This window comes from Budorcas taxicolor, chromosome 6 (genome assembly GCF_023091745.1).
Source record: "Budorcas taxicolor isolate Tak-1 chromosome 6, Takin1.1, whole genome shotgun sequence".
NCBI lineage: Eukaryota > Metazoa > Chordata > Mammalia > Artiodactyla > Bovidae > Budorcas > Budorcas taxicolor.
The window spans coordinates 68101293-68122843 of NC_068915.1; the positions used below are offsets into that span (position 1 = coordinate 68101293).

At 41.6% G+C, this 21551-nt stretch overlaps 1 protein-coding gene across 1 annotated transcript in view; it reads left to right on the plus strand.

Moving 5' to 3' along the window:
- The window catches only part of DCUN1D4 (defective in cullin neddylation 1 domain containing 4), a 70910-nt gene that overhangs the window by 29170 nt on the left and 20189 nt on the right, over positions 1-21551 (plus strand). Inside the window, 4 exon segments of the mRNA XM_052642152.1 lie at positions 3383-3497; positions 6533-6624; positions 13893-13963; positions 18697-18788. Coding sequence (XP_052498112.1) covers positions 3383-3497; positions 6533-6624; positions 13893-13963; positions 18697-18788 — 370 coding nt within the window.

Consider the following 21551-nt stretch of genomic DNA (forward strand, 5'->3'; position numbering starts at 1 on the left):
ACTGTATAATGATACTGTATTAGTTGCTGTGTCTGCACAGGTGAACCAGACAGAACCCTGCAAACCAAGGTGTACTTTTGTGCATGGACTTAAAAATCTTGAGTTGTTGCTTTTGCTTGGGTAGGATCCCTGAAGCCATAGTGGGAGGTTGGGGCTACCACACCTTGAGTTGTATGCACTCTATAAGTTTTTGTTGACTTGGTTCATGTCACTAAATTATTTTAGGTCAACTTGTTTTCCTCAGCATTGAACACTTGCTTTTGAGTTAGCCTGAAACTTAAGTCATTGAGTTCCAGGATTCTGCCTGTGGAGCTGCGCTCTGTGACTTCTCTGGAATGTGAGTTGGACACGTTCTTCCTGTGAGGTGGAGGTGAGAGGGTCGAGGAGCCAGTGGGTGCCTGAACTGTAGCAGGCGTTGGGACTGAACAGACACTGTTTCATTGTGAAGGGCGGCCCCCGATAGTCACTTACTTAAGCCGATGATTAGAGCAGAGACATCTGAACAGGGGCCACGTGAATAAATAAAATAACAAAATGCAAAATTTGAGATGCTTTGGGGCTAAAATATGAATACGTTTTATGCCAGGAAAAGTGATTTGTGAAACTTTAACAGAAAGCGTTCATTAGTAAGAAAAAAGAAAGTTGAAAAAGTTAGTTAACGTATGATGGCAGTGTTGCAGGAAGAGGCAACGGTAGAGGAGCTGGTGGTGATCAGATCTTACTGGTGAATATTGGTGGAAACATTGTTTTAAATGATGGTCATCTTCCCACGGGCTGGGGAGAGGGGTGCATTTCCTCTGTGCTCTGCAAACACTGGTGGGAGGGAGAGGTCAGTGCCAGACTAGAAGCTCAGAGCCTGACTGTGACCAGAGCCGGGAGACAGTGTCTCTCCTTCACACGTGCACATCCGAAGGGAGAAGCAAGCCTCAAGGTTGCTCGTTTCCGAGAAGCGTGGCAGGCTTTCCGGCAAGTTGGGTCACACTTTTTTTATTCTGCGAGCCCCACCCTGAGGCATTACTGGACAAGAGTAAATCTTGTCTGTTGGCGATCTGCAAAAGCTTGGGTCTCTGCCCCCTCAGACCTCTTTGTGCGTCACTGTAAACAGGACTGGGTTTCGCAGGGAGGACGGACGGGTATGTATGGTGGCAGCACTTGCTCCGGCTCTTCTGCTTCCTGTTCTTGCTGCTGTTGTGAGCGAGATGTGCGGGTGTCTGGTGTCTCTGAAGATCCTTCTACCCCAACCCTGGTTGAGCTCTGGGAAGGGTGGCCAGGGATCATCTTTCCAGCCTAGTGGGCTCTACCTGTGCACTGAGGAGCCAGCCTGGTCCAATAGCCAGTGCTGGACCCGCCCCTCGCTGGCGCCATTGTCCTGGTTTGTTTCAGGAGAGGTGCTTTTGGCTGGCCTCTTCTGAAAGTACATCGCCTGGAGGTGGAAGCCTGAGTGTGTCCAGGATTTAGGTTCCAGTCCCTGCCCTTGTTCTTTTCATGTTGAAACCGTTAGCTACTGATATCTCTCTCCCTGCCTTCTGAACAGCCTTCTGCAAAGAGCTGTCCATGCTTTGCAGCTTGCTGGGTTCGTTCCCCAGCGTTAGCCCCTCCGCCTCCGCCCCTTGCTGCTGCCTCCCCCGCCGCCACCCACTGCCTAGCGCACTCCTCCTCCTCAAGCCTCCGGGAGGACAGTGCACTCACCCAGGTTTTCTCCCCACCCAGGTCCTCATCTTCTTTTCCAAGTCCCCAACATCCAGACTCCCCCAGGCTCTAAGGACTTCCCTGGTAGCTCAGCTGGTGAAGACTCTGCCTGCAATGCAGGCGACCCCAGTTCGATTCCTGGGTCGGGAAGATCTCCTGGAAAAGGGGTAGACTACCCACTCCAGTATCCTTGGGCTTCCTTGGTGTCTCACATGGTAAAGAATTTGCCTGTAATGCAGGAGACCTGGGTTTGATCCCTGGGTTGGGAAGATCCCTTGGAGAAGGGAACAGGTACCCACTCCAGTGTCCTGGCCTGGAGAATTCCATGGATAGAGGAGCTTGGTGGGCTACAGTCCACGGGGTTGCAAAGAGTCGGACACAACTGAGGTACTTTCGTTTTTCCCAGGCTCTGGCCTCAGTCTCCTGCTTCTCAGCCTCTGCTGCTGCGGCCGTGTGGGAGTGACAGTGAGTGGTGGCAGGGAGCCAGGGCCTGCCTGGGTTCCATCCTTGATGCCACCTGCTGCTTTCCAACCACTGCTTCATCTCTCTGCCTGAGTTTCCTTATTTGTAGGAACAGGGGTGCTAAGGATGCCCTCCGTCGTAGGGTGGTTGTAAGGATCAGGTAAATGTGGAGCTCTGGCCTGAGCACATACCTCTCTTGTGAAACTCAGCTGCCAACATCTGTCTACACGTGACGCTGGGCACCTGAGCCCTTGCTGAGTGGATGTTTTCCCCTCAGAAAACTCCTGAGAAAGAGTTACCTCAGAACACTGCTGAGAAGGTCTCATTTTCAGATGGTGAACCAGAGACCCAGGATAGGTCATTGGCTGCTCAAGCCACATGACAGGTGAGGAGCTGGAGCTCCTGCTCAGAGTGCAGAGCACTCGGCCCCTAGTGCCTGCTCTCTGAGGGCCAGGCCTCTCACCAAGGCCCTAGCGGATGAGCAGGATGCCGTCCAGAGCTCACCACTTAGCATTTCCAAGACCTTGGGAACGTCTCTTGAGTGCCTGATCCTTCGCTTTTCCCATCTGTCAGTAGAGATCATTGTCTTTGCCCTGCGTGTCATGCAGCGTTATTGTGGGAACCAATGACATAATATCTCTGCTAGTACTTGTGCCAAGATAGGCTTGTAATTGTCTTTTAATTTACAGTGATTTAAAACAGTCTGAAGTGAGACTGTCTGGGTTTGAATTCCAGTTTTGCCACTTACCTGACCTCTTTCTGCCTCCATTTTCTTATCTACGTAGGCATTATTATTCTGTTTTCATAAACTTGTCATGAGGTTAAGTGAGTTCAGACATATAAGTGTTAAGAGCAGGGCCTGGTACATGGTAAAGTCTCAACAGGTGTCCTGTGATGGTGTTACATTTTTAATATCTTTTACCAAATTGAAGTTATGTCTCAGAAAACCCTGACCATAAGACCAGAATCTTCTTCAAGTGGCAAAACAGCTAAAAAGTTCTATGGAAGTTTTGCTGAAGATCATGTCAGCTTTTGCCCAAGATCCAAATTGTATGTGTAACATTTTCTCAAAGAGGAACTAAAAACCATATTTTCACCTTATAGCATTTTCAGGTAACATATAAACCCTTTGTAGCATAAACCGTGAGAGCTCTTCATTCAGTGGTGGTGTTCTTCAGCAGAGTTTTGACATGGCAGTCCTTACTTTTGTGCTCTTCACTGTGTCTTGTAGGAAGTCTGCGGTCTTGCAGTTCTTCAGACTGCTTTAGTAAAGTGATGCCGCCGAGGAAAAAGAGGAGACCTGCTTCTGGAGATGATCTCTCTGCCAAGAAAAGTAGACACGATAGGTACGTAGCAGAGACAGTGGATCCACATTGATGGCATACGTGCCAAAGAGGCACACTGATGCATGAGCCCAGTGTGGGCCTTCCAGGTACACGAACACCGACTGGAATGTCGTTTTGGTTCTGCCAGGCAAACTTTCACAGTGTAATTATTTCGTGATACTTAATGTGTGGGTTCATGAAATAAGAACGAGTTAGGTAATCTGGGTTCTTAGAAATTTCAGGTTTTATCTTAGGCCATTGATCCACCAAAACTGGTACAGAGTTTCTTTCCTTTTAAGGGCTTGCTGTCTGTGCCCGTTGAGGACCTCAGGATAGGTGTGTATCTGTTCTTTAAGAGGGTTTCCCTACCTGCAACAGGAGCAGGATTCCCATTGCTGGTTTTGCAAGGACCTGGGCCACGTGGCTGAAGGGAGCTGCCTGTCCTCAGTGCTCTGAGCCTGCCTGGAATATTAGCTGAGCTGACGTTCCTTCCCTGAAGAGTGAGGATTTGTTAGGAACCATGAAAAATAAGACTGTTGAAACCACTTTTCTTTCAGACAAGTGACTTGCTAATTTTGGTAACTCCCGAGGTCTGTTAGGTTTGCTTATTTTAGACATTTTTACTGTTTCAGCCAGATTTTAATGGCCACTTTTGTTCTCTCTCTCTTTTTAAACAATGAACAAACATCATAGTTTCAATCTTTTCTGCCTTTTCCTATCTTCCTCCATTCTGGCTGTGTAGGTCATTTCACTTCACTGATGTGGCCTGAATTGCCATATTGATAATCAGAGGGATCAGATGAGATCTTTCTGCTTCTTTCTCGTTGTGATGTTTCATATACTGCAACTCTTAGAGGGTTACAGAGATGGACTCTGAAAACATGAAAATCGTGTCACTGTTCCTATCTCACATGAGTGGAAAGTATTATCTGAAAAAACTGTAGCCGTGATTTAGAAGATAATCAATAATCACCAGCACCGTTTAGACCAGTGATTCAGCTTTATGAAGCCAAGCTCCTTGACCATTTGGTGGTACAGATATGATTATCAAGGAATTGTTAAATTCTAGTTATCACATAGCATGGCTATATGTAGCACTTACTATTTTTTCACTGTCTAAATTCTTTTAGCGTGATAAAGCCAGTTTCAAGTCTGTACAAGGCTGAATTTTCTTCACTAATTCAACCAGAACAGTATATCTCAACAGTCTGAATGTAGAAACAGATAATGAGAACTGGACAGTCTAATATAAAGCCATATTTTTAAAGCATTTGCAAAAATGTAAAATAATGCCCCTCTTCTCACTCACTATTTTTAAAACTAGAATTATGTTTCATTAAAATACAGTGTTTTAATGCACACAAAAAAACTGGTTAGTTGAGTTGCAGAAAGGTGTGAGGTACTCTCATTGATAGCATTTCATTGGTCACCCAGGGCATGGGGAACTAATTTTATAGCTGGATGATTTAGTTGAGTTTCATTCTTGGTCTTTTTTGGAAAAACTTTATTTACATACCACAATGTGTACAGTTTTAAGTGTACAACTCAGTAATTTTTACTAAGTTAGAGTTTTGCAACCATCACTACAAACCAGTTTTACAAGATTTCTCTCACCCCAGTTAGATCCTTGATACCCACTTACAGTCTGTCTGTCCTTATTCCCAGCCCCAGGGAACCACAAATTCACTTTCTGTGTCTTCATATTTGCCTTTTCTGAACATTTCACATAAATGAACCTTTATGTGAAATGCCTTTTTTTTTTTTAAACTTAGTATCGTTTTTTTTGAGATTCTTCCATGTAGTAGCATGTATTATTTATTTTTTTCTGAGTGTTATTCCAGTGTCCTTTTTTAGGTAGAATATTGTCAAGTAACTCAGACATTACAATCTTATATAGATCTCCAGTTAATTGACCAGTTATAGACCTTGAGCTGAGATAGAAATGTCCAAACCCAGGACTAGAGCAAATCTGTTTGAACCCCTGGCCAGTATCCACCTTTGTTTCCAGGTGGTATGGCTGCTTTTTATAGAGGAAATACAAAACTAGTGGTTTGTGGTTTCAGTATCTTAATACCCTATAACATATTTTGGGGTTTTTTGGGTACAAAAACCCAGAATCTCTAATTAGCAGTATATACAGATATCCGTGGTGAAAGTCTTGATCATGAATAAATGCTCACTTCAAAAGAATTATGTGTGATATTATATGTTACATAAATAAAAGCTGTATTCATAACTGTTCACATATAAATAAGGGATAAAGCTTATAACTTTTCTATTGAAATCACTATTTGTAATGATACTGCTTCTTTTCCCCTCCCCAAGTAGGGAATGTCTGGCTCCTCAGCCCCATGTCATCATGAGATAAGGAATTCCTGACGAGGGTCACAGCAGTGCAGGAGGAGGCTCTGTGCTTGCTGACTCAGTTCTCCAGCTTACGCACTGGTTCCACATGGGACACACCAGGAGAAGGGCAGGAGCCAGGATTTCTCTGTATTTCTTTTTCCTGAGGTTCTTTTCCCCTGGAGGCTTGTTCATAATTTGATGTTTCTTTTCATTTGCTTAACAAGTTCCTTGGAGGTCTCTCCTATTGCCAGGTTCTTCATTAGACCGTGGTCTGTGCCCAGCCTGACTCAGATGACATGGGCATTAGGAGAACTTAATTCAGGAACACAATTGAATTCTAGGGTCTTCAGTTGAAGAAAACACCAGCGACATTTCTTGCTGCATCTCACTATTTTCTGTAGTTGGTTCTGGCTGGAGAGGTAGAAAGGTGTATATCAGATACTTGTTCTGTTCAGTTTTTACTAGCTTTTTGTTCATCAGATAAAAACCTGTATTAAGAGCTTACCATTTAATTCTATACTAGGTATGACTGTGTTTAAAACTATAGTTATTAAAGGTGACGCTTCCAGATGCAAGAAGTGGAATATTCTAAACGTATGTGAAATACCTGTTAACTAGGTATCTGATTGGGTAAAAGAATAAAAACTATTTGTTACTTAAAAAACTCAGTATCTTTAAATAACTTCTGAAACTCCTTTCTCAATTTCTAGCATGTATAGAAAATATGATTCAACTAGAATAAAGACTGAAGAAGAAGCCTTTTCAAGTAAGAGGTGCTTAGAATGGTTCTATGAATATGCAGGTAGGTAATCATATCACCTAAGGCTGAGCCTCATAAAAATACAGAGTACTTTAGAGGAAACTAAAGAATTAAAAAATGAGTACTTTTCGAATTTGGTGTGTGTGTGTCTGTGTATGTGTGTCTTCCTGTTTTCAAGAGGGAGCACAGTTGAAACAAATCACCAAAGGTTCTATTTATAGCCAGCAGCTAAGCCAAAGAATTCAGAACACTAGAAGGGAACTGAAAAGATGAAATGTACTTGGGAGAAATACTCTGGATTGCTAGGAAACCTGTTGAAAATGCTGGTAATGGGTGGCTGCTTGGTTCACGCGTCCAAGTTAAAATAGGCTTTGTTGCTTTGAACCTTTATGTAGCGCAGTGGAATTTCTTATATTGTGTCTCTATTTTGAAAGATTATTTGGCAGACAGTGTTGGTTTTGTTGTTTAAAATATCTTAAAACCAATCCCATTTTTGCAGTTTAGTATATCTGGTTGAATAATATTGAAATAAAAGGTTTGTTTGTTTTTGTGGCTGTGTATGGTGTAAAAAAAGGGGGGGAAAAACTTTCAGACAAGTTTGAACTGAAGGCTATTTTACCCTTCCTCTTCCCCACCAGATTTCTATCATAACGTATCCACTTGACAGTTCCAGTGACCTTCAAACCGATTTACTTAATATCAGTCTCTAGTCCCAATCAGGGTCTATGGGTTGCCTGTTGTCTAATTTGAAGAAGAAAAAAAAATGTCCAGATCACACATGTCATTGCCTAACAATCCATTACACCCTTAACCCCAACCTGCGGGAGAAAAGACAGCTAACTCACAGTGGTCCCTTTGCCTGGAGTGTTTTTCTCCACTTTTCCATTTGACAAGCAAATGGTACATCTCTTAGCTTCATTAGCTTAATAACCTTCTTTGTACTCTTACAGGAAGGACATTCTGGTAAATCATAACTGGTTTCGATGCCCTTTTCTTGGGTATCAGAATGAGAATTCTTCTGGAGGCCAGTGTTTTGCTCCTACCCCACCCTTTCCTGATAAAAGTCTTGCCCTCTTTGGCCACAAAGATTGTTCCTGGGGCTGGCAGGTAGCCCAGATCAGGACCATCAGATAAAATGTCCTGGGGTTTTCAGATTGAAACTGGAAGAAGAGCCTCTTTCTCTTCCGGTGGTAGGCTTGAAAGGATGTGATCCTGATTTCCTATAGTCTTTTGGATTTTTGTGAGCTGCCCCAGTGTCTTTCTAGTGAATTCTCTTTTGTCACTTGAACTAATTTGAGCTGGTTTTTATTTGCAGGGATGGACACATAGTGTAAACACTTACATAGTATTAGAATTTATCTGTTTTTCATGTTTACATCTTGAAAGCATGACTCTCTTGAAGACACTTTGTTCCTAGTGAAAGCAGTCGGCACGTTTCCAGGTGTTCAGTACTTGGGTCTGAGTGATGAGCATTTTCTCGTGTTTCTGTCACTTTGATTATGAAAATCTCTTGCTTTCTTATATTGGTTCACATTTATTGTTATGACATGTATTATAAGAAGGAAAGTTTAAACAGAAAAAGTACACTTAATCCCACCACCATCGCACAGCCATTTTGATACTGTTGTGTCCTCCTTTATAAGCAAATATAAATTTTTCCATAGTAAAAGCCACACTTCTGTTTTCCTTTAAAAGGAAACACAGTACAGTTTTTCCTTCTTGATTGCTCTTCTCTGGTTCAAAAAGGTGACTTTGGGGATGAAGATTAAGCCGCATTCTTTAGGTTCCTTGAGACCCCTGCCAGGTGGTTCGTTGTGGGGTTCATTACTGCAAGAAGTTTCTGTGGTATGCCTCTCCCTATTTTTATACCCCCCCCCCCTTTTCTTTTGTATCTTATCAGGAAAAATGGCTTGAAATTGGGAGTAACTAAAAGCCCCACCTGGCACCTTCTTTCATTTCTTAATATCCCAACCACATGAATAAAAACTGTAGATCAGTATTATTCAGGAAAAGCACATGGTGAGGGTCCCCAGGAGGCTTGACAGGCTGTGCTCCGGGCCAGTCTGGGAGCAGAGGGTGAGGCTGTGGGCCCGGTGCCCGGAGGAGGGCCCTCCCCTGTGGGGTTATTGTGTTCCCTGGGAGATAGCCTCCTGCCGTGGAGGCTGAACACCTGAGCAGAGTGGAGTGGAGGGCGGTAGGGGGCCTTGGCAGTGCAGTCCCACGACACAGATGGAACTGCATTCTTCCCAGAGCTCTCAGTTCCACTCTTGCCCTGACCTCTGCCCTCCGCCCTCCTGTAGCCTGAGCCTAGCCCTCCTTTGCACCTCTTAGGATACAACCTCTTGCCTTTTAAAATTCCTGCCAACTCAGTTTCTGATTCTCAGAGATTTGATAAATGAAACTTCCTCGACTGGGGCTCTTGTCCTGTTCTTTGTGGTTATAGGTTTACTGACTTTGGTGCTGTGGTACTCTAGTCCTCTGACTTTAGACAGTGTTGCTGAGGGCAAGATTGGGGGAGTGTCTTGTTTAGACCTCTGTCTGAAGCTGGAATCTCATTAAATAACCAGCTTTACATAAATAATTTATCTGATGGCTTTCACCTTCTGAAATATATCTAAGAATAAGAGGTGAGAGCAGGTACCCAAGTGCCAACATTTAAGTCACACTGAAGCTCACACATGTGAGTTCTAAAAGTTCTGCAAGTCCTGATTGTAGGCTCTTCATCTCCGCTTTGAATTAGATCCTATCGCAGAGCTGTGTTTTGGTTTAGCAAAGTGAGGCTAGGGATCAGGAGCAGTGGGCTGTCGGTGAAGGAGACAGAGTGGCCCCTTTCGCCCCAGTGATGCAGCGTGGTGCGATTACGGAAACTGTACCATGATGGTCTTGGGCCCTCATGGAAAAGTTAAATATATTTAATTAGGAGTCCCTGCTTAAAATAGCAGTGAAAGTGGGAGGACTATTGTTTTCTAGATTATTGTCAGTATATCTACCTTCTAAATGGACCTCTAGTATCATATCACCAGGGCATTCCATAGCTTTTAAACCATCTCCCTCAAACCTACTTGTAATCTACTTTGTGTTAGCGAGTGGCCTATTTGTTAGATTGTTGTTTAGTCGCTAAGTCATGTCTGATTCTTTTGTGATCCTACGAACTGTACCCCGCCAGGCTTCTCTGTCCATGGGATTTCCCAGGCAAGAATGCTGGAATGTGTTGCCATTTCCTTCTCCAGGGGATCTTCCCAACCCAGGGACTGAAACTGCATCTCCTGCATTGCAGGAGGATTCTTTACCACTGAGCCACCTGGGAAGCCCTTTTGTTAGATTAAGATTGCTCAATTCTACAGATAAATGATAAGTCTAGTGTCAGTACACCCATAAGCCCAATGAACAATGTGATTACAAATAGATCTAAATGTGTGCATGGGAATGATAATGAGAAAAAAGGAAAAGTTATTGGAGATAACAGGATTATGGGTAGCCTTTAAGTAATGTTGACTGATAAGCTCTGTTTTAATTTTTTTAGGATAAAACATTAAAGTAATATGAGTCGTGCCATTGCAAACCATGCTGTTAAAACCTTGCTTTTTATAAAATACACAGATGCATATGGCATTGCATAAAATATGAAAAAAAAGAAAAAAGCATGGGAAACTTAATGTCACCACTGCCCAGTGTACCTCAGCAAACCTCTGAGGGCCTGCTGCATGCCAGGCTGTCGAGTGTGTGTGGACGGCCGAAGTGCTGTGCTTGGAGCTCATTTTGTTGTGTGGTAAACAGACAAGTGGAGAAGCACCGTCACTGATGAGCACTGACAGGGAGGGGAGGTGGGGTTGGAGGGTGTGTGAGTGGGACAGCCAGCTGGGAGACCCCCAGGCCCTGTGCCCAGGCAGGGGAAGGGCAGGTGGCTTGCCAGGCTCAGGAATCGGTAGCAGAGGGTTTTTTTTAGATCACAAAGTATAGAAACCAAAGACAAAAATTTTTTAAGATTGTGAAGTACCTTTTTTTCTCTCAGCTTTGTGTAACCACCTCCCAATGAGTCCTTTCAGTAGATACTAAAAACTCATCTGTTCCTACAAACGGAACTGCTTAGCAGGCTAGAAATAGATGAATACTTCCATCGGATATCGTTGCTCTTTAATCTCATAGCCCAAATACTTTACGGTAGTGGAATGAGGATAAGGACTACGAAACATGGAATTCACACACACAGTGACCTACAGTGGAGCAGTGTACAGAATATCAGCTGGGTGTTTGCACAGGAAAATTACCAGATGGTGAAATAAAGCAGGATACGGTGTGAACCATGTGTGCAGATAAACAAGTTCAGAACCACATCTCACTATATATTTGCACATACACAAATACGTAGCAAAATGGCCCAAGAGTATACATGCCTGCCTGGTAAGAAGAGGAAGGCGGGCTTTCTCTTTACTTCACTTGGACTTCTCTGAACGTTTCACCATATGAATGTATTCATGTATCATTTGTGTAATACACACGAGTGTGCACATGTAAGTATATGCACACACGTGTGTGTGCTTAGTCACTCAGTTGTGTCTGACTCTTTGTGACCTCATGGACTGTTGCCCACCAGGCTCCTCTGTCCATGGGATTTTCCAGGCAAAGATGCTGGAGTGAGTTGCCATTTCCTCCTCCAGGGGGTCTTCTGCCTTGGCAGGCAGATTCTTTACCACTGAGACACCTGGGAAGCCCATGTGCACACACAGACCCAAATGATAAAATGCTAACTGTATTCCCATTTGAGTCAAGACTGAGATTAGGGTGCCTGTTCTCACTCTTTCATATTTGCCATTGTTTAGGGAGATTATTAGCTAATCCTATTAGATAAGAGAAAGAAAGAAGGGGCATAAATACGGGAAAGGAGGAGGCAAAAACAATGATTCATTGAAGATGAAATGATTGTTGTGCACCTGGAGGCCAAAGAGAATTGCCTGAAAAACTTAACAGAAATATGTATATATTTACTGTAGCTAAAATTCTATAAAATAGCTTATTTGAGGAAGGATTTTTAAAGAAATTCTTCTGGGGCGTAGGGAAAGGTTAGAAGGAAAACTTTTGCTTTTTTAGCACTTTTATTTTCAGTTTTAATTGAAATTTCATATCATTGTATGTATTAATGTTGCCCAAAAATCTAAATTAAAAATTAAGTAAAGTTTTATTTGATTTTACTGTAATAAGACAAAATGAAGGATACATTGAAAAACATGTAAAATAAAAGGAGAAAAAAACTGAAAGTCCCCAAAAAGGTAACAGATTTGAACTATGTGGAAGGAAATTATTTGTCATGAAATAACACATTTGTGATTAAAAGGCAAATAAAGCAGGCAGAAAAAGTATTTGCTCCGGCTAGGTTATGTGGAAGAGCCTGAGTCTGGATTTTAAGAGAAGCCAAGGACTAGAAGGGAGAAAAGTGACACAGAACTGACCAACAAGTGTGCAAGGTGGTTTTAATTGTCACCCTTTGTTGAGACTAACCCCCTTATACTTGGTGATCTAGGTATTACTTTGTATTAAAATTACTCGTGTACTTTATTTCCAGTCTTGGTGGGCAGGGACCATATATTATTCCTCGTCAGCTACTTCTACAGTGAATAACTCCAGGATGTGCCCAGTTGATAATATTTGAATAACAAAGGCATTTAGATGGATTCTGCTGATCTTGGCAGCTTGGTACATCTGAAGGCTGTGGAAGATTGTAGAGTGATTTTTGTATTCTGATATCCATCCATTCATTCAATAAAATTTATGGAGCAACTACTTCATGCCAGGGTAGTAGATTGAGGTTATAAGAAGAATAAATAGCTCTTACTCTGTTGGAATTTAGAAGGAAAGGTAGATGAGCTGGGACTTGATGCGTATGTGGAGACAGTATTCCTAGCGTTGCATGGGGACTGCCTGATCCGGCCTCCACTGGTGGGGAAATTGGGAGGACTGCCTGTATGGTTCCCATCTTCAAGATGGAAGGAGCTCACATGAGAAGAGGGGAGAGGGAGATGGACTGAGGCCCCAAGAGCAGTACCACGTGTAGTACCATGTATTAGTACCACATGTCAACGTATGTGTGCAGAGCAAACCATGGATCAGTATTTCTGGATCCTACTTTTTATTCATTCAGCAATATTTATTTGATTCTTTTATTTCTGGGAAACTTGATTTGAAGGTGGAAAGTTACGAGGCTGAAGAGGAAGGGTGGCAATAGATCATAAAGAACCTTATTTGATATGCCAGAGACTTTGGACTTCATCCATAGATAGCAGGAAACTTAAAATCAAAGGATTTTAAGGCAGGATGGAGTTTATGTTTGAGGTAGACCCTCCAGATGGCTGTGTGCAGGGTGAGTCAGAGCAGGGTGAGGCTCTGGAAATAGGGAGACCCTGAGGGTATTGCTATGGTCATCTAAGTAAGAGAATGATGTCTGAATAATAAGGCAGCAGTTAAGAAATATTTGGAAAGTAAAATTGGCAGCACACTGGACCATTGATTGACTCTTGAGAATGTAGGAGAAGGGGGAGCTGTGGGATGAGGCCTTCCGTTTGAGGCGGTGACCCGGGTTGAGACACTATGGAAGGATAATCCCAGCTACTCCAGGGAAGCCGCGTAAAACAGAGACGGACTGTGTCTATTGGATGTGGTAATTAGAGCTGATTGGTGGCCTTGGCAAGGGGAGTTTCCATGGGGGAGAGGAACAGAGAACAGTCGCTGTGGTTGAAGAATGAGTGGGGATGCGATAGAGCTGGAATGTGTGGACATTTCTTTCAGGAAGAGAGAGAGCTAACATGCAGTGTGAAGAAAGGGCTATTGCCTTGTGTAGAGCAAAAAGACTGCTTGATTTTTTTTTTCTGTGTAAAAGAAACAATTATATTACTTCCCAGTTAATTTTATAAAGAATATTAGGTGGTTTTTTACTGTGTTTCCAAAATTTATTTTATGTGTTGAAATTATTATCAAAATAAGAATAGAGATTTATAAGCTGCTTTAAAGAATAGAAATTGAATACCTATAACCTTATCTTTAGATATCAATTATATGTACATCTATTTGTAGGTTGAAGTACTTGGCCATAAATTGATGTAAATGATTGTACAAAGCAGAATCCTTTAAAGATAGAACTTAAATTCCAGAATATTTTTCAACTTACACTTGGTAATTTCTTTCTTCAGAAAGGGTTTATGGTCTTTAGGTGTTATTTGATCTTAATAATAAGTATTTTAACAGTATAATGCTACAGTAGTAGTAATAGTATCTGTACATGGTTAGATTTACTTTATATAAATTGCATTTCATCACAGGTACTGATGATGTTGTAGGTCCTGAGGGCATGGAGAAATTCTGTGAAGACATTGGTGTCGAGCCAGAAAATGTAAGTCTAACTTACTAATTTGGGCAGCTCAGTTGATCTGACTTTGTCTCAACAAATAATGCAACAGTAAAGAAGTAAGGATATGTTAGTTTTTATGAGGCAATCTAAGAAATAAGTTCCATTCTGAATTGGTTTGTAAAGCAGAACTTTTTTTGCAGTTGATATGGTATAACGACAGCTAGTCTTTTTTTTTTTCTCATTTAATTTCTTAATTTCTTTAATTTCACTAATCAAGTAACTAAACTAGATGTTTAAAAAGTGGAGTGTGCGTGTGTACCTCTGATGACAGATAACCAGGGGACTGATGGCATTGTGTATCTTTGTCCTCTGTAGTTGTTCCAGACTAATGCAGAGTTTGCCCAGGACTTTGAAGAAGTAATTATTTATAAGAGTTTTGGATAGGTTGTAATTATCAAGGATTTTTCATAGCTCCTTCACTTCCAGTTGAATTTAGCTTGGAAAGTGATTGATTTTTAGTGTAAAAGTGCTAAGTATTTCCCTTAAAAAATTCAATTAGAACTTTTTTACATGCTTAATTATTTTTGCCTAATTCTTATCATCATGTTATTATTGAATATTTTACTATTCCCACATCTGTCTTACTGTAAAATAAAAAATTATACAAATGCCCTGGCTCGTTAGCTATACAGTTTAGTATTACAGCCCCCAGTTTAACAAATACTTCTTTCATCCTCAATGAATTTATATGTTGGTAGAGCTCCCAAGGGATCATCCCTTTCATTAGAGTATTAGTGAGATAACCTGGTGCCCATGCTGATATGTCATGCTCCTGGAGATTTCACAAAGAAATTCTATTAAAAATTTTTTGTTACCATTTCTATGCCTACATCTTCCCCACTTCCTCCCAGTAACACTTCAAATTTTCTAAAGAGCCTTTGGACTGATTTTTGCCCTGTATTTTTAATTTTAAAGTGATCTAGTTCAGGTTGTTGTTGTTCAGTTGCTAAGTCATGACCAACTCTTTGCGACACCACGGACTGCAGCATGGCAGGCTTCCCTGTCCTTCACTATCGCCTGGAGTTTGCTCAGATTTATGTCTATCGGGCCAGTGATGCTATCTAACCATCACATCCTCTGCTGCCCTCTTCTCCTTTTGCTGTCTTTCCTAGCATCAGGGTCTTTTCCAGTGAGTTGGCTCTTTGCATCAGGTGGCCAGAGTTTTGGAGCTTTAGTCCTTCCAATGAATATTCAGGGTTGATTTCCTTTAGGATTGACTGGTTTGATCTTGTAGTCCAAGGGACTCTCACAAGTCTTCTCCAGCACCACAGTTCGAAGGCATCAATTCTTTGGTGCTCAGCCTTCTTTATGGTCCAGCTCACATCCATACATGACTACTGGGAAAACCATAGCTTTGTCTATTCAGAACTTTGTTAGCAAAGTGATGTCTTTGCTTTTTAATATGCTGTCTAGGTTTGTCATAGCTTTCCGTCCTGTGAGCAAGTGTCTTAATTTCATGGCTGCAGTCACTGTCCACAGTGGTTTTGGAGCCTAAGGAAGTAAAATCTGTCATTGCTCTCAGTTTCCCCTCATCTGTTTGCCATAGAGTGATGGGACTGGATACCATGATCTTAATTTTTTGAACGTTGCGTTTTAAGCCATCTTTCTAGTTCAGATGTCTTGATACATTATTCAGATTGGTGCAGAGGTTTGGGGACAGCTGGGTCAGTAGTGTTTTGCTTAATCTGGTCCTTAGCCAGAAAAGAACATAGCCAGAAAAGAACATTTCACTGTCTTTAAGAAGGAAGTTTCCTGACAGGGAATGGTCTAAGGTTGACAAGTGTTTTCTGGAGGGTAGTGTAAGAGGGGCGAGAGTGAGCTGGCTCTGAGAGGAGTCCCAAGTTTCTACTCAAGGAACGGCAGTCAGCATGTAATCAGGGGGATGGGCAGCAGGGCCTGATGGTGGGGAGATTGGGAGGTGTCAGGCCGCAGGTGTCAGAGGGATTAAGTGGGCATCTGCTCTCAGGGGAGAAAGGCCTGTTGGGTGAGAGGAGTGCTGCAGCTGTTTCTAAGCAAAAAAACTAGCGAGGCCCAGCTCTTTAAAGTTCCTCACCCCCAAATACCAGTGTGTGTGTGTGTATGTGTCAGTCACTCAGTCATGTCCGACTCTTTGTAGCCCCATTGGACTGTAGCCCGCCATGCTCCTATGTCCGTGGAATTTTCCAGGCAAGAACACTGGAGTGGGTTGCTATTTCCTCCTCTAGAGGATCTTCCCAACCCAGGTATCAAACCCTGATCTCCTGCATTAGCAGGTGGATTCTTTTACCAGTGGTACCACCTGGGAAGCCCCCAAATGCCAGGACTCAATAAAAAAATAGGTGCTATTATTATCTTTTCTGGTAATTATGAGTCTTTGGTTCTCCATTTCTGTAGGAATAGAAATAATCTTGAAATGTTGAATTGCATAGAAGACTAAAAGACCCAATTATTATTCCCAAGTACTTATTATTGTATTTCAATTTAAGATGCCACTAATAGAAATTTTATTATTTTATTCATCACTTAAAGGGAAAAATATTAAGTAAATCTGATAAGCCATCAGGTATGGATGCATCCCAGTTTTAGAAATTATTTGAAAAACAAACATTGAAATAGTTTTTTTTAAAGGCTTATCTGTATTGATAAGTGAGCACTTCAAAGTATTTAAAATCTTCCCCTTGCCTGATATTTATAGCTTATGAAATTTAAGCAGGCTTGTAAAATTCAGGTCAGCTTTCATTTACTAAGGGAACAATAAAGTTCTTTAGTTAGCTTCTTATTGGCTGTCCTGGGGAAAGGTCTGTTTTGTGTAAAGAAATTCCTATGTGGTAACTGCTTTGGCTGTTTGGCCACATGACAGGCATACTGTGTGTGTGTGTTCCTTTGCCATAACTGTTTTGTTTTTTTTTAACTTAACAAGTGTTTATGTGGAATATTTAATCTCTCTAATGGAGGATTGCGTATAGATACTGTTTGAGAACATATCAAGTTTGAATTAGAAAGTGTATATGTACCACGTCTTCTTTGTCCATTCCCTTGTTTGTGGACATTTAGGTTGCTTCCATGTCTTGGCTTACCTCATTTTTTTATGTTATATCACCCTGATTTCCTCTCACTATCACCATCATCTGACTCAGTTGGGCACCATCTGACCCAGATTGCAGTTTAATGGTGTGGGGCAGTTCTTCTGGTGTAAAGAGATGAGATTACCTGCCAAATGCCATGTCTGCTTGTCCCCAGCCAACTGTATTATAGGAACATGTATTTTCTTCCCATTGCCCTTTTTTTTATTACAACAAACAGACATACAGCCGTTCAGGGTATGTGTGATCTCCAGTTGAGAACTCGAGTTCCCTTCTCTATGAGTGACTGTCCAGAGATTGCCAGCCTTGCAGAGTGGCAGGCTGGTCCTAGGAAGGCCCCATCCTGCTTCATCACCTCTCCAGGAATGGCATGCTTTGTTTTTAAGTTACTCCTCATCTTGCCTTGGGTCTTGAGGTAGATGAGGTGGGAGGGCCTCCTCCTCTCTCCCTAATCTAGAAGGCCTCAGCTCTGTCCTTGTGTAAGAACCCCAGAGAGCTTGCAGCTGGAGGCATCTTCAAAATGTAATTTTGTCTTTTATACCTTCAGGTATTTATTAAACTCACCATAACTGTCTTGGTGCCACCCTTTTCTCTAAAACATCTAAGTGAAAAAGTGGTGAGCAGTGCCACAAACCAGTTGCCACAGTTGCTCACATCAGCAGAGTTTCAGAAGATCCACTAAAAGCAAGGATGGTGCCCACTGAGAAGTGACTGAGTGGCAGTCTGTTCAGCCTGTGCTTGTTGCAGGCACAGCGCCATAGACGTGGAATGTTGGGAAAGTGAAAGAAAGTGAAAGTGAAGTTGCTCAGTCGTGTCCGACTCTTTGTGACCCCATGGACTGCAGCCTATCAGGCTCTTCCGTCCATGGGATTTTCCAGGCAAGAGTGCTGGAGTGGATTGCCATTTCCTTCTCCAGGGGATCTTCCCGACCCAGGAATCGAACCCAAGTCTCCCGTATTGCAGGCAGACGCTTTACCGTCTGAGCCACCAGGGAATGTTGGGCTACATTAAAATCATCTACCCCCTTTTAGAGTTGAATTTACAGATACGTCCACTGTCTGTCCCACCACCTACCTTTTGGGTTTTAACACTCTGTTCCGCACGTCTCTCTTCATTTTCACTTACGTCTTGGAAACTGTTCTGTATTTGTGTTGATGGCCCCACTTCATTTGTCTCATTAGTGACATTGTTTTCCTTTGTATAGAATGTGTTTAGCAAAGGTGTATTAAGTCGTCCCTTACTAGCAGGTATTTGGTTGTTCTCAGTCTCTTGCTACTACAGATGGTCCTGTAGTAAGTCTTGATGCCTGTTCAGCTTTGTTTACATGTGTAGGTGTATCTATGAGATAACTTCCATAAGTGGAACTGCTGGTTCCAGTTTTGATACTGCAGAGCCACCCTTTGGAGAGGTTAATCCCTTTATACTTTTCACCATCAGGCATCAACAGAAGTCATGTTTGTCCAAACCCTTATCAGCAGACTGAATTATCAAACTTCTAGATGTTTGCCAAACTAAAACTCATTTTCAAGTTACCCTGTTCATATTTTAGTGACTAAACTACTGTGAACATTTGGTGTGATGTTAATGTATTTAATTGCTGAGATATGTTCTCCTGATTTGATTGGTCTTTCTGCTTTGTTTTATTTTAAACAGGTAGTTATGCTTGTCCTAGCTTGGAAATTGGATGCACAAAATATGGGTTATTTTACTCTACAGGAATGGTTAAAAGGAATGACTTCTCTACAGTAAGTCCCGAGGCTGCCCTGGGATGGGAGTGGGAGTGGGGGTCCTTGCTATCCCCTGGGTGATGGCCTCCCTCTGGTACCTCATCTGGGTTGGGTGACTGGAGGAAAGCCTGGGGGTCTGGGCAGGCTTCACCTGTAGTCACAGGTGTGAAGACCAAGCCCCGTTTTCATATGTGGAGGAGGGCTATTACGGATAAATTTTAGCAATTGAAGTTTTTATATAATGTACACTGTTTATTTTAGTATTCTTCAAGAGCAGCTCAATAGAAATGGATCATCCTTTTCTCATATATGTGAGCCACATATATAATTTAAAATTTTCTAATAGCCATATTTAAAAAAGGAAAAAGAAACAGGTAAAATTTGTTTTAATGTATTTTACTTAACCCAGAATATCCAAAATACTATCATCCTAACATTAATCAATATTTTAAAAATCACTGAGCTATTTTACTTTTTTTCTGTATTGAATCTTTGAAATCTGGTGTATATTTTACATTTATGATGCATCTCAGTCTTCATTAGCTGCATTTCAGGTGCTCAGTTGCTGTGTATGTTTAGTGGCTACCATGTTCGACAGAATAGGTTTAAAATCATAGTGTTAGCATCTGGTTTATAGTTAGTGAGAACAGTTGAGTGAAGTATAACTTACAAGTGAAGATATTTATCTTTTATTCAATATATTCTCACACTAGCTTTGTGAAAATTTAAAATTTCATTACTCTGGTGATTAAAAATTAGTAATAACAAAGATTCCGTTTATGTTACTTGGTGCAGAGTTGAGGAAAAAATTGGTGGTTTTATGTATTCACTTGGTGCTTACATGCATGTGTGTGTGTGTGTTTATGTGTGTGTTTGCTAAGAGTTTCACTCAGGAAAACGTAAATTGTCATTCTTTTATCCACTGAAAGATACAAATGAGGTGAATGATGAAACATTTCACATGGTATTAAAAGAGGAAGTGCTAATTCTTAGGATAGTATTGAATAACTGATCTAAAGTACTTGGAATGGCTTTTTCTTTTTACTTTAAGTAGGAATAATAGACTTGTATTAAAATTGGAATTGAGTGGCTTAATGGTTTTATTTAAATAACTTAGAAATTTGTCAACTTTTAATATCATCGTCCCTTTGTTGTTGGTAACAATACTTTATTTTCGCTGTGCTTTAGTACACTTTTATGAGGTCTTTTCACTGTTCTCTTATTTGATCCTCACACCTACCTTGACAGATCAGACTTCATCCTGCCCATTTTACAACTTAGGAGACAGGCTTCAAAGGGGTATGTGATTTGCGATGGGATTAGGGGTAGGAAGAAAACCTAGGACTTCTGATTCTTCAGTCACATTCTTCCTCTAACAACTATTATCTCATGACACATGCATTTTAGGTAAAAGCCAAATCACCCTTTTGCAAATACACTTTCCTCAGCATGCTCTAGAATTTTGGGGTTGCGTCTCTGGGATCTCATAGGATTGTGTTCATCCTGTTGGGAAACATCTTCTCGTGATGTTAAGCCTACTAACTCTTGCATCATTTTCCTCACTGCCTCTCTCTGTTGCTTTCCGGATAGAACACAGGGTGGCTGGTCCTTTTTAAGTACCCTCGTAATGATGAATGCAAGGTTAAATCAAGATTTTATTCAAGGCTTTAGAGGAGGTATCATCAGCATTTTTTCAGGCACATTTTCATTTGTCTTAAGAGGGTATAATATCCCATTTTTATATAGTTCTAGGTTCGTTTTTACATTTGCCTTTATAGAAGAATATTACGCAGTGCAAGGCCTTGCTCATGTTTTGAGGATCACGTTGTCTGGGAACTGAACTTTGCAGTTCCCTGAAAGAGGCCTTGCATCTATGCTCTCGGGGTAGGGGGTGCTCCACAAGCTCTTTGCTGGGACTTTGCTTGACACTTTGTGTGACACAAGTGGTGGCAGGTGGGTTCCCAGAGAATGCTGCCGCTTGGTCCTTAAGGTTTAATGTGTAGTAACAAACCTGATCCACTGCAAAAAAAAAAAAAGAGGAATCTTCTTTCTTTTTGTGATGTGAAACTTGAGAGTAAGTTTCCTCATCAGTGAGGTGAAGATGATTACTCACAATAACCTCTAAGGTTCTTTGTAGTTCAAAAATAGTGCAATTTCAAGTTTTATGTATTTCCACCCCCCTCTCCCTCCTGCCTCCCTAGATCCGTCATTTGTTCAGCAAATATTTGAGTGGCAGTGATGTGCCAAGCACGGAATTCTAGGTCCTGGGGAAACAAAAGCCAGGAACAAGACAAAGTCCATTTGAGGCAGGAGCTTGGAAGCGATGTTCAGCCAAAACATCCAAAAGTAATAAGGTCACTTCTGTTTATGCTACTTGTATTTATAAGGTATTTGCACCCAATAAATAAGAAAACTCAGAGGCCAGTCTTTTATATCTTCTAAAGATGGAAAATAGTCCATCTTTTGAATGATCTATTTTGTCTTCTATTTGGAATTTTTTCCTTTTTTTTCTCATTTTGGGTTTATTAAACCTGTCAAGTGAACTTTTTTGGACTCAAGTGGAAATTAAAGTTTAAGAAAAAGACTTTTTTTGTTTGAAGTTACTGTACTGTGGGTGCATGCTAGAAATAGGAAGCCCAGGGGTTTTAGAACCAGGGAGTTTTGAATCTGCCACTTCCTGGATGTCTCTGGTAGTGTCCCTAAAACCAAGAAGGTTGACGTGATGGAATATGGGGCACCCAGAAATCAGTCTCCTGGACGCTGTCTGGAGGAGCTGCATGC